At 43.7% G+C, this 14100-nt stretch overlaps 1 protein-coding gene across 5 annotated transcripts in view; it reads left to right on the top strand.

The window, feature by feature from the left end:
* WNT6 (Wnt family member 6) overlaps positions 1-13850 on the top strand; it is a 63890-nt gene extending 50040 nt beyond the window's left edge. For all 5 annotated transcript variants that reach the window (XM_061609340.1, XM_061609344.1, XM_061609341.1 and 2 more), the window contains exons 3-4: positions 1955-2256; positions 5701-13850. In XM_061609340.1, coding sequence (XP_061465324.1) covers positions 1955-2256; positions 5701-6162 — 764 coding nt within the window. In that variant the 3' untranslated portion in view covers positions 6163-13850. The remainder of the gene's footprint in view (positions 1-1954; positions 2257-5700) is intronic.
* The last annotated feature ends 250 nt before the right edge of the window (positions 13851-14100 follow it).

The raw sequence follows: 14100 nt of genomic DNA, 5'->3' as shown, positions 1-14100 counted from the left end.
AATAGTAGTGAAGAGAGATGAAGTTCTAGGCTGAATAGACAAAATAAAAGCTGACCAATTGCCAGGTCCAGATGGCATCCACCTGAGAGTTCTCAAAGAATTCCTATGTGAAATAGCTGATCTTCTAACAAAAATATGTAACTTGCTCCTCAGGTCAGCCTCCATAGCTGGGATGGGCAAGTGGCCAATGTAATGCCGATCTTTAAAAAGGGAACCAGGAGGGATCCCAGAAATTATAGGTTAGCTTAACGTCTGTCCCAGGAAAACTGGTGGAATGTATTGTTAAAGATAAAATATCCAAGCATGTAGAACAAGCCTTGCTGAAGCAGAACCAGCATGGCTTCTGCAAGGGTAAGTTCTATCTCACTAACCTATTAGAGTTCTTTGAGAGTGTCAGCAAGCATATAGATAGAGGTGACCCAGTTGATGCGGGGCGCTTGGACTTTCAAAAAGCTTTTGACGAGGATTCCTCAACAAACTCTTGAGTAAGGTTAGCAGTCATGGAATAAGAGGCGAGGTCCTCTTGTGGACTAGGAACTGGCTAGGAAACAGAGCAGAGAGTAGGAATAAATGGATAGTTCTCCCAGTGGAGAGATGTAGAAAGCAGAGTCCCCCAAGGATCGGTATTGGGACCTGTCCATTTTAACTTATTCATAAATTATCTGAAGGGATGAGCAGTGAGGTGGCCAGGTTTGATGATGATACTAAATTGTTCAGGGCTAAAGGATTTTAAGGAGCTCCAAAAGGACCTCTCCAAATGGTGAATGGGTGGTAAAATGGGAAATCCAATTCAATGTAAACAAGTGTAAAATTATGCATATTGGAGCAAAACATCTTAATTTCACTGATATGCTCATGGGGTCTGAACTGGCAGTGACTGACCAGGAATGAGACTGGGGCTGTAGTAGATCGCTCAATGAAGATGTTGACCCAGTGTGTGGCAGCTGTGAAAAAGGCAAATTCCATGCTAGGGATCATTAAGAAAGGTATTGAAAATAAAACTGCCGATATCAAAATGTTGTTATACAGATCTATGGTGCAGCCGCATTTGGAATACTGTGTACAGTTCTGGTCGCCTTACCTCAAAAAGGATATTGTAGAGTTGGAAAAGGTTCAGAGGAGGGCAACCAATATGATCAAGGGGATGGAGTGACTTCCCTATGAAGAAAGGTTGTGGCATTTGGGGCTTTTTAGTTTAGAGAAAAGGTAAGACGTGATATGGTAGAAGTGTATAAAATTATGCATGGTATGGAGAAAATGGATAGAGAAAAGTTTTTCTCACAACACTAGAACTTGTGGGCATCCAGTGAATGTTGGAAGATTCAGGACAGACAAAAGAAAGTACTTCTTCACACAGTGCATAGTTAAACTATGGAATTTGCTCTGACAAGAGACAGTGATGTCCACCAACTTGGATGGCTTTAAAAGAGGATGAGACAAATTCATGGAGGATAAGGCTATCAGCAGCTAACAAGACATGATAGCTATGCTCTGTCGCCATAGTCAGAGGTGGCACACTTTCAAATACCAGTTGCTGGAAACCACAGGAGGGGAGAGTGCACTCAGGTCCTGCTTGCAGGTTTCCCATGGGCATCTGGTTGGCCACTGAGAACAAGATGCTGGATTAGATGGGCCACTGGCTGATCCAGCAGGCTCATTTTATGTTCTTATACCAGATTGGGAGGTGGGGCCAAGAGGTTGGTAACTTAGCTCTATAACAAGAAAGGGTTCACCTCCCCTCCTCCCGACAGCCGGGAGGGATAAATTGAATAGGTACACCCCACCTGGAAATGCCCAGTGGAAATCTTCACTGGTTGAATATCTGCTTGCTATGATTTTTTAAAGGATGTACTTCTTGCCAAACTTGCCCATGGTTGACACATGAACTGGTGCTTTGCTTGTTTAAAACCTGATGCCCTTTCTTTCTTTCTGCCACCAATACCTTCCTACACAGATATCCGGGAGACAGCCTTCGTCTATGCCATCACAGCGGCTGGTGTGAGCCATGCAGTTACCCAGGCCTGCAGCATGGGCGAGTTGCTGCAGTGCGGATGTGAGGCGACTCGAAGCCGCTCACCTCCTCTGCCCCCTGCCATTACAGGGTCAGAGGGCTCTGCTTGGGAATGGGGCGGCTGTGGGGATGATGTTGACTTTGGCTATGAGAAATCCCGCCAGTTCATGGACGCTAAGCGCAAGCGTGGCAAGAGTGACATTCGAACCCTTATCGACCTGCACAACAATGAAGCGGGACGCCTGGTAAGGGCAGCCTTCCCTCCCTCCTTGGATATCTGGAATCCTTTCTCCACAGAGAATCGTGCCTCCTTCCTTGTGGGTGAACCATGTGTGCTCCTTTACCTTGCCTTGACATGGCCTGCTCAGACTTACGTCACTGGCTATCACATCCTCTCTACCTCTCCACTGACAGCCCTGTCTTGTTTCCAGACAACTTCCCAGGATCACGCAGCTGAAGTCTGACTCCTAACCCAGCTGTAGGGCTAATCTTTACTGTTATGCATGTGCAGGTAGCCATGCTCTGCTCCATGCAGTATAGGGGCAAAGTATCATGTTACCACCGCAATGTACACTGGCCACTGTAGTCCCTTTTGTTTGCAGACCCCGTCGCTCCTGCTGCCATGTGATCTGCAATACTGCACAAGCATATCTATGTGTGTCCATAAAACTGGAGCAGGGGATGTATGGGGCCACCAGGTGGAGAACAGCAGGGATAGACATCTTTTTTTTCTGTTGAGGGCCGCATTTCCTTGGGTGTAATCTCTTACAGGCCGTATATTGACTATGTGTGAGGGAGAAGGCAGCAGTGTGCCATAGCTAAAATTGGGAGGGCCCACTCCTTTTTTCTTTCTCTTTATTGCACCTCCTTTTCTCTCTCCTTTGGATACACCCTTCCCTTCCTCTCTCTCTCCCTCTCTGCCCAGCAGGCTACCAGGGACAGGACAGATCATTCTTTCCAGAGGGCTGAATTGATTGCTTGCAGAGGGATTTTGAAATTAGGCCAAGGGCCACATAAAATTAGAACTGAGGCTACAAGTTGCCCACTCCTGATATAGGGGCAGTGGCTAGCAATACAGGGTACAGGTGTCACTACCAGGTATTTGGTCATCCTTGCCTCACTGAGCCCCATCTCCATAGTACAGCCAGCCAGATTTCCTGTCCCAACACTATGCCTGTTATATATTTCTTTGGCTTCATGCAGAAAAAATTGAACACATAGCTTATTACTTTGGGAGGTGGAGGGACACTTTCCTGCCACAGCATTTGTACCCAACTATGCCATGAAATACCACACATCAGTGTGCCAACTCATTCCCAAAAGTATTTAGGCCCATATCGAATTCCCATATAATCTCCACTCTCACCCCTGCATTAAGCTGTTGTTTCTCATCTTTATTCAGCCATCATTTTTAATGGCTCAAAAATGCTAGTGAATGAAGTGTGTATTCCTGCCACCTGCCACCCCCATCACTTGTATATCAGTTATTTGCCTCTTTTCTCTCCCCTTCTTTTGCAAGCTTGCTTCTTACTTCATTATTAAACCCTGGATAGCCCATAACCAAAGCATGTTCCCTTGGTAGGCTACATACCTCTTTCACCCTGCCTTCATTGCCTGCCACCTGAATTCCTGTCTATAATCTTCAGGTATCCTCTTCCTCCTGCCTCTGTCTGTCTTTTCCATCCCCACAATCAGTCCTGGAGCTCATCCTGGATCACTACAAAAAACATTTTGGCTGGCAGAATAAGGAGATTCCATGATCCCCAGCAGAATCACCAGTTTATTAATGGAGTAAATAAGGCCAGAGGGGACAGTTAGAAGGTGTATGGACAGGTACCCAGAACAGACAGATCTATGTACTCATGCATATAGAGAGCTCATGTGATATGGTATTGAAATGTGGGAGGTTTGTGAATCAGGAAGGCTCTGGATCAAATCTCACATGGAACAACAATTGCCACCCTGGGCTCCTACTGGGAGAAAGAGCGGGATATAAATCTAATAAATAAAACAAAAATAAACAACAAACTCTCTAGAGGTAGATTTAGGCAAGTGACTATCTCAGTCTACCATGTGCAATATGAGGATAATAATACAGGCCTACATTACAGGGTTGTTGTAGCATTCTTAATAATAGTATATATGAAGCAGTTAGGACACTCAAGTGCTATATAAATGCTACATGTTATTCTTGTATGACATGCTCAGAGCCCTTTGGTCCATATCAGATGATGGGGGACGTGATTCCCCTGAGATATGATCTTGATAATCTGGCTTCTGAAGGATGATGCTATCTGCATCCCTTTCCCTTATTTTTTGTAATGTCTTAAAGCACTAATTTGCAATGTCATTATTCTCAGGGGCCACTATATTCACCAGACACTGGTCTGAGGGCAAGACAGTCAACCTCTCACAATTGTCTAACTGGCTTTATAAATAAGGTGGCACCACCCAATGAGGTCTCCAAAACAGGGCACCTGTGAATCAATAGTATAAGTTTGTCAGCTCAGGAGGCCAAGGAACAAATATGTGTTTGTGGGAAAAATTCATGAAAATCCATTGCTGGTTTGTTCTTACAAGTTAAACTGATTAATTTTTTTATCACTTCATGATTAAAATTTGGTAGGGCTAAGAAAAAATTGCTTTGATGGCTGGAGCTTGCCTGCAGGGCTGCCACTTGCCTATCCTTATCTAAGGCAGTGGTTTCCACATATTTTACTAGGGAATCCTGTTGTGGTGCTAAATTAGTTAAGCAGAGAGTAACAGTGGTCTGAAATGCGAGTGTGTCAGTGTGTGCGCGCGCATTTACCTAAGAAAGCAGGCTTTTACCCTGCATCAGGATCACTGAGACTTAAGACTTAGTAAAATAAGAAAAGCTACTTTATTTGTAGAAATACATAGTAGATAGAAAGACATACCTAGTTCTAACTAACTAAGTTGGAGGAGCAATGCCCAGGCGTGGGAATTGCCCTCATGGCTAGGAGAGAGAGAGCAGAGACAAAGTTGTCTCCGCTGTCCCAGACAGTCGGAGAAGAGAAGAGAGGGTGAAAGGAGGAGGGGCAGATATGCTTCCCTAAAGACTTATCAGTCTAACAACGGAAGGAAGTCAGTCAAAGCATCACAGGTAAAGGTAATCAAGCCTATCCATCTGGAAGACCCTAACTCTGTCTCCCTTCTGGAACATAAACAAAACAACAAAACAGGAGTTGCTCTTGCCCCATTTCCAACAAATCCACTGGAACCAGTTCCTTTAGGAACCTCCTTAACTGGGGGCACATTGCCCCACCACAACCATCAGCAGCCCCAAGGCTCAATGCCTCACCTATATGAGTCCTCGTAGCAGTAAGACACAGAGAAAGGGAATCTTGTCACATTTTGGAGTGAATATATTTTAATTTTTTCCTCTCTTTTAGCATCATAATGTTTTCTGGCATCCCCTCTCACTTATAGTGTAGAGCAGCCTTTGCCAACCAAGCACCCTCCAGATAGTTTGGACTACAACTCCCATCAACCCCAGCCAATATGGGAGTTGTAGTCCAAAACAACTAGTGGACACAAGGCAGGTAAAGGCTGCTCTAGAGTAATTAGTTTTGGTGAGTCGACCTTGATTTTGCTAATCTCATTGTTGGAGTGAATTGTTGGAGATATGAATTATTTTCTCCAGTGGCTGTCACTTTCCCTCTTTCCAGGCAGTGAAGAACCACATGAGGACAGAGTGCAAGTGCCATGGGCTTTCAGGTTCCTGTGCCTTACGCACCTGCTGGAAGAAGATGCCCCCTTTCCGGGAGGTGGGAGACCGCCTGCTTGAACGTTTCAATGGAGCTTTTAAAGTGATGGGTGGCAACGATGGCAAGACACTCATCCCCGTGGGGCGGAACATCAAGCCACCAGACCGGCAGGACCTCATCTACTCTGCTGACTCTCCTGACTTTTGTGTTGCTAACCGCAAGACAGGTTCACTGGGTACACGTGGGCGAGTGTGCAACAGCACCGCCATGGACATGAGTGGCTGTGACCTGCTGTGCTGTGGACGTGGTCACCATGACGAGACACTGCTCCTGGAAGAGAACTGCCTTTGCCGCTTTCATTGGTGCTGCGTGGTACAGTGTCGGAAGTGCACGGTACGCAAAGAGCTCAGCTTATGCATTTGAGTGGGTACAGAAAAGACATTGGGCAGGAATGGCACAGAGCATGAAGACGAGGAAGGTACCCAGGTTGCCACAGAATCCATAGACAGGGAGCACAGTCAAGCTGTTATGGGTATAAGGGGCATGGGTCATTCTGGGCTGCCTTGGATCCCCAGAACACAAACACAGGTTGTTTCCAAATCCCTATTGCTCTGCATGGTTCCCAGCACTTGCTGGTTATAACCTGTTGGTGTTATTGGTTATAACCTCCTCTGTGGCAGGTCCTGTGGCTCCATCACTCCCTAGCTGGACATCCACTTCTGGAGACAGGTCACCAGACATTCTCCCATCACCAGCCCTATTATCTTGGTCCTGTGGGTCTCTGACCATGGGTCATGCACAATTTCCGTGGAGGGGAGTATTGGGCCTCATTTATTAATGGATCTTTCCTGTGTTTGAAAGAACAGCAGAAGTTTCCTGAGTCTGACTACTCACTCCCATGACTTCCTTGCTCCCCTTTAGTTGGGACTGCTGTTTCTCTCTCTACATTAATAAAGTTATTTAAACTAACAGCCTTTTTAAAGAATCCAGTGTTGCAAAAGGAAGTATTCACAAGTGCATTTAATACAGATTAGAAATTTAATTGTTCATTTAAACTTTTTTCTTGTTCAATCAGAGTGGTTAGAGGATGGTATAAAGATGAATTTCCAAGTAGTAATGCAACACCATGAAGTAATCTTGGGAGCGTGTCCAAAAGCATAGAGAGATTATCCTGATTTGTGTTAGTGACTAGGAAGATAATGTTTATTGCAAATCAATCTAAAATAAAAGAGAACTTCTGTGGAGTAAGGGATGTGGGGGGGGATGGTGATCTTTTGATGTCAAGACAGCCTGGATAAGATTTGGTGGGGTATAGTTATCTGGGATCATGAGGGGTTGTAGACCCTTTACTTTTTTGGGTGCAGAGTCCTAGCTGGGTCCCTATGTACAAGATAATCAGCATGAAAGCGAAATGTGTTAGCCACTGAGCAGAGTCCTTGTCCTTTCATGCTGATCAGAGCTAATCACAGTGAAAGGAGATGAGTCAGCCACTGAGAAGACTCTTATCTGTAGCTAACACACACAACCTCCCTTTCATTCTGATTGGCTCCTAGGGATGTCTGTTGTAGGGGAGTGTGGACTTGGAGGCGGCATGGAGATGAGGGAAAGTGGAAAGCACTGTTGTTATGAGGGGGCATGGTGTGACTATCATGAAGAGACACTGCACTTCTGAATCTGCCACTACATTACTGCGATTTGGACTGAACTGGTATGAATGGCGGGTCCCATAGACTTGTTTTGTAGCTTTTCAACATTGTCCCTTACTTACACTTACAACATGAGCTGTGGGAAACCTCTAGCAGCTGACTTGTGTAGACAGACAAGCAAGGCTCCCAGCAGGTAAATGACACACCCAAGATCATACACAATTGCCAAGCAGTTGTGGCCCTTCAGCAGCCTGTTTCTAGGTGCATCAGTTTGGGGTAATTTCTCTTTGATTCCTTTTCTTTTTCACTAATAACCCCCCCCAATAATAAATTAATGTGAGAAGCTTGAAGGTTGATTCACACACACATACACATGCACAGAACACACACACACAGGTTTCTCCTAATCACTTACTGATGGGCATTTCAAGAACCTTTTTCCCACCAGAGGGCGCTAAGGGCTTAATGTAGCATTGCATGGGGCTGAGAAAGAAACAAACTGGGATGGATAGCACTGAATTTCCAGGTGTGTGTGCCCTGGCAGAGTAGAGTAAAGTGACACCAGCCTGATAGCATAGTCCAATAGGGTGCATAGTCTGTTTGCAGTCTCTTGAAGCACCCCTTACTTTCATCATAAGAATAAAAGTCACTTTGGACTGATAAGCATGCATCCAAAGGGATCTACGCTGAAGTGTCCTGTAGCCTGCACCACAGAGGCTGCCAGGGGAATACTTGGAGCAAAGATTTTAGCAATGAGGAAGGGTGTAGAATCTACCAAAGACTGGAAGTCATAATCTTTGGCCTGTTTTTGATAAGATGAAAAGTGGGATTTTTGAGTGTTTGGATAATGGGTTTGTGATATTCTAGCTGATGACCTGTCACTCAGCATGAGGAACTGTATCTTGTTAAGCTTCCCCTGCACTTTTGTAATCTCTACCTCTGCTCCCTCTTTCTGTGCTTTTTTCTTGATGCTGATCTGCTCTGGTGTCACACTGACCCTATTCATGCAGAGCAATCATGCACCTGTAGCTGTTATAAGCTTGCCTGCTATGATCTCATGACAGGAGTGTTAGCATTGGCCTTAGGAACGTTACCGCTGAAGGGGAGCAGAGAGAACTTTCTTCTACTTTAGATTCTGAATGCCAGTGCCCTTGTGCCTCTTACGCAGTGTATGTCAACGCAACGCGGGCTTTCAAGTGACAAGGCATATTGACAGTTCAGCCCCAGATGAAAACAGATACCATACTATATTTTTATGCTATTTCAAACTGAAAAAGGCCCACTCCTAGGAAAAGGTCTGGTATTGGATGGCTGCTAGTTAAATGGGAGGACACACAATTACACATGAGTATGTGTGTGCTGTTTGCTTGAGTATGAATAAGTACATGTACATGGGCACATACACTTAGACCTCTACTTGCCCTCTGTTGGCTCATTGTTTCTCCTCGTGCTGCAGCCGGGATGTGTTGAGGGGGTAGCTCACTGTACCATGACGAGGACAGGAACATCTGATTCTCCCAAAGTGAAGCCATGTGTCAGCCTCACCACAACACAGGCAGATAATGAGAGGTTTCTCCCAGCATGGTGGGAGCAGCAGAAGGGGTTGCTTGGGGCCTTGTTGCCCCAGGCATTACTGGAGGGGTCATTGCAGGTCACAATGGAGCTTCCCTGCTATCATCATCAACCGGCTTGAACTGTGACTTTCAAATCGCTCCCTGACACTGGGCAGGGCGGTGCATAACTAAGAACAACAGTAAGCCTGGTTTAGGTTATTTTGGTAGTCTTGCCTACATCTATCTGCCTACCTGTAGGTATTTAGTGTGCCTATGAATATCAGTTGCTGGGAATCACAAGTGAGGAGGGTCACTGCTTTTGAATACCAAAGCCACTGCTTTTGAATATCAGTTGCTGAATACCAGCCTAGCTTCCTTCCATGCAATCTGGGACATAATTCATTAGCTAAGATGATTCATCTCAACGTCACACTTGCCTGACCTCCAGAATCAAGCCCTGGCTAACCCTTTCCCTGCCTCTCTTGCCTTTTTTCTGGAGGGGACTTGTTTTCATTCACTGTCTGCTGGCTGGTTGTCCCAGCCAGCTCTCCAGAGATCAAGGCTCCCTCTCTGCACCTGAAAAAGTTAGGGGAGGTGTGGCCCAGGGGACTAGGCCATTTATCTAGCCTGAAAGTCCATTCATCTAGCCTGAAAATCTAGGATAGCATTAGCCCTTTAGTGGGGTAAATAAATGATAGGGAAACGGATCCTCTTTAATTCCAAGTGGGAGAGTGCTGTTGCACTCAGCTCCTGCTTGCTGGCTTCCCAGAGGCATCTAGTTGTCCATTGTGAGAACAGGATGCTGGACTAGATGGACGTTTGGCCTGATCCAACAGCTCTTATGTTCCTACCTGCTCTAAGGCTCTCCCAGGCTCCCATGGCGGTAGCTCCAAGAGACTCCTGGCCGTAGCAGTGCCAGTCATCTCAGGGAACATCAGCAGTTTATTTAAGTCTCTTGCTATATTACTTGCATTTCACATGATTTTAATTATATTTGTATTCCCCATGTGGGGGAAGCCATGACTGTTTAAAGTGATATGATTTGCTTTAAATGTCTAGTGCAGAAAGGGCCCTAATCAGTGCCATCCCAAGACATTTTGCTGCCTAAAGGAAAGCCCAAAGGCTGTCTTGCTGTGCCATATAGACAAAAATCCTGCCTTCATCTATCATCCCATCATACCCAGCATGGTACCGCCTGAAGTTGGTCACTTCAGTTTGGTGCTTATAGCTTGCCTCAGTTTCCTTTCCACCCCACCCACCTCCAGTTTCAACTCATTTCCTGGTACTGTTGAACCAGAAATTTATCCTCTTGCTCTAACTGCAAGATTCATCTCTCATTTCTAACCCTACTCTAAAGCCCCACGTCTATCTGTTGCAGAGGGTGGTGTGTGTGTGTAAGCATACCACCAATTTCAGAAGACACAGAAAAATATGTAATTATTAGGGGATGTTTCCAAATAGGTTCTACTAAAAGATCCATTGAAAGTAATATGCCTAAGTTTATTCTGTCCATTAATTTCAGTAGGTCTCCTCTGAGCATAGCTAACACTGGATGCAAACCAGAATTATATTCACTAATAGGCAAAAAAACCTTGTGGTTTAAGAATGTACCTATAGCTAACAGATATTTCTATCAAACTTTAAAAGGCAGGGAAATTGGGCAGCTATAGTGAATGCACCAGGGGAGCAGGAGACCTGACCTCCTCTCTGAGATATTGGACTGCCTTACAAATTTGTCAAAATGCAAACACAATTTGGGTTGGTCTTTCACAGTCCAATCCACTTCCTATGTAGCTTGGAAGAATTTGATAACATGTGCCTCTGAGCATATGGTGAGTGGTGACAATACCCGCCATCTCCAAAGATGGAGAATTATATTTTTGTATGTTTGTTGGTGTTCTTCTTACTTTGCTTCATTCCTGTGTTACTATTGTTTCTACAGAGAATCTAATCAAGAAATTTTTTATTTCTCTCATTATTCATCCACACCAGGCCTTTATTTCACTTTAGACAGTCATGGCTTCTCCCAAAGAATCCTGGGAAGTGTAGTTAGTGAAAGGTGCTGAGAGTTGCTAGGAGATGCCCTGTTCCCCTCACAGAGCTTCAATCATGGTAGCTGACTAACCAGTCTGGCCAGGAGAACAGCAGTCTCCTCTCAGCACCCTTCACAAACTACACTTCCCAGGATTCTCTGAGGGAAGCCATGACTGTCTCATGTGAAATCAAAGTCTGGTGTGGGTGTGGCCCCCTGACTAGCCAAGCCAAGCAGCTGGGAGTCTGGCTTTTAGAACACTGACAGTAGGTTCTTATTGAGCATGCCTGACATTATCATTCAGTTCAATGCAAATTTTCTTTAATTAAAAATCAGCCAAGCATTTTTTTTTAACTTTTAAACTGCAGAAGATGGTCAGAGTATGGAGCAAAGTCAGTAACAGGATTACAGGTCCTTTGTGAACATGGCTGATTTTTAATTAATTTCAGCAGATTATGAGAATTCTCAGAGAAAAAAGTCCAAAAGGGGTCTGGTTTTTTCTCTCTCTCTCTTTAAACTTTGAACTCTTTTTCTGACTGTTTTGTTTATCACCATGAAAATTGAGAGGGTTGTTAAGCAAGCGTTTCTGAGTTCAGGACCATATGTTTTGTACGGTTTTGTTTTGAAATGAGTTTATGGGAAGCATCAGAATGGCATGGGGGGTATTTTCAATTTAACATTGCGGAATGTGAAAAATCCATGCTGGCTATAGTATACAGCCGCTCTCATGGCTGTATAATCAATGGTGGCCTCAGACTGTTGCACTTTTTTGTTTTGTCCTGCCTCGAGTTCAAGGTGATGTGCCTTTTTTAACCATAGGTGATTACAAACATAATTACACAGTATGACTGTATTAATACAATATAAATGGTATAAATACTGAAACAATAAACCAAATAATCAAATTAGGATAATGACAGTTCCCAGTCACCATGACAGTTCCCAATGTTCCCAGTGCCACAGCAAAGAAAGCCACTTGATGAGTGACAGACATACTTCTTTTGATCTCCCAGTAAAGGACAAATCTTTGTTCAGCTCATACCCAAGATTATAAAGCGGGCCGCCGGAACAAAACAATTGGCTCTCTGGAATGTATAAATGAAACACTACAATGAAAAATCTCCATTTCCTCATATTCAAAAATGCAGCTTGGTATAATGTCCCTCCAAGTACATAGATGGCAGTGTCTGAAAATCCTCACACTGTAAAGGCCCCATATAAGGAAGCATGAAATTAAGATTTCACAGTGTTGGAGCCCTATATATATATTGATATAATGGGGAAAATAATTATTAATCTTCATGTCTTCTTGAATACTGTAATTGTCAACTCTATTTTTGAACAAAGTTTGGTACTCCCTGCCTCTGTTGTTACCTAAGGAAGTAATTCTAGGCCATAGATCTGATCTACCTTTATATACTGCTGCAGTCAGTTCATGTTAAATCTTTTGCTCTGCTAGCTAGCAAGCACATTTTAGGAAGTTGTGAATCCTTCACAAGGCAAGGCTAAAGCCAATACAAAATGAGGGCTTCATGAGCAGATCTTAAAGCCTATTTCTGTTTTCAATTGCATTACTGGAATGCCTTGAGGTAGAGCAAGGCATGCTCTTAAAAACACTTTTGAAGGATTTTAAGGGAACTAATGTTTGCATGTCCCCATGCAGAGCTGTGAGGTCACCTTTCCTGATAATATTTTGAGTGCTGGAACTACTAAGTTTCCACCTCTTCCTCAGGTAAAGTTCCACATTCCTTAAGAAATTCTGCAAGCTTTTAATTTAGGAACTGCAATCTGGGGTAGCCAGGAGCATTTTTCTTGGGAAAGTATATCCAGAGATATGTAAAGGTTTTGACCTGTTCAATTACATGCCCATCAACTCTCTGTCTATACCTGGGGGGTCTTTTGCCAACCACTACAATTTTTGTTTTGGAATAATTTATTAGCAATTCTTCTTTCTTGCAGAAACTGCTAACATCTCTCATCAGTCTCCTTAAGTGTATTTATGTATGTGAAATCAAAAGCATATTTTCAATGTGCATTATAACAGTAGACTACATTTTAAAATGTAGGCTAGGAAATATTCATTCAGCTCCTTCTGTTCACTTATTACATAAAAATTAAACAAAAATGGGAGCTGTCAGTCTTCGTATACCCCTTGCAGTAGGATTTTCTCAAACATATATCCTTCAGTTCCTACTCTGATGCATGTTACATGAAGTTCCATACAACTTTCTTCAGAGTGTTTTTTTTTAATGAAAAGCAAGTATGTGAAGTTGCAGTTGGAAGCATAGGAGTGATGGGTATGTGTGATTAACAATTTCCCTTCTGTCTGTTTTCTACTGAAATTGCACTGCTCTCAAGTTACTTTTCTTCCATAGGGCAGTGGTGGCTGGTGCCCATTGGGATTGGCAGGGCAGAAGGCAGGTGTCCCATTTTGTTGTTGCTATGTGCCTTCAAGTCGATTACGACTTATGGCAACCCTATGAATCAGTGACCTCCAAGAGCATCTGTCGCGAACCACCCTGTTCAGATCTTGTAAGTTCAGGTCTGTGGCTTCCTTTATGGAATTAATCCATTTCTTGTTTGGCCTTCCTCTTTTTCTACTCCCTTCTGTTTTTCCCACCATCATTGTCTTTTCTAGAGAGTCATGTCTTCTCATTATGTGTCCAAAGTATGATAACCTCAGTTTCATTATTAGCTTCCCTGCCATAAGGTGAAAGATACAAGTCCCTGCAGGGGAAAGGGTTAAGCAACCCCTCCTTGCTTCTTGCTCTTTACTGGTTTTCCACTCAAGATTGCAGCCTCCTGTGGCTGCTTTTCATTAAAAACATATTCAGGGGAAGTTATATGTCACTGCATGTAATGGCCTTAATTCTCATGTCTGTCCCAGAATAAAAGAATTTTAATGAGGTGAGGATCAACAGGCTTTTATCTTTCTAGTAAGTACTCTGTAATGCAAGCCATAGAAACTCTTAGCTAAATGAATCAAAAGCATCAAAGAAATCTATGAAAGTTGTATACAGCAATTTATGTGGCTTGTTGTTACATGCATATTGATTATTTGTTCAAGTTCACAGTATTGATCTGTCAGTTGTACTTCTGCTCAGTCTTTATACTTTTAAGGAGCAAACAG

Source organism: Rhineura floridana, chromosome 2 (genome assembly GCF_030035675.1).
Source record: "Rhineura floridana isolate rRhiFlo1 chromosome 2, rRhiFlo1.hap2, whole genome shotgun sequence".
NCBI lineage: Eukaryota > Metazoa > Chordata > Lepidosauria > Squamata > Rhineuridae > Rhineura > Rhineura floridana.
This window is presented reverse-complemented; position numbering and strand designations above follow the sequence as displayed.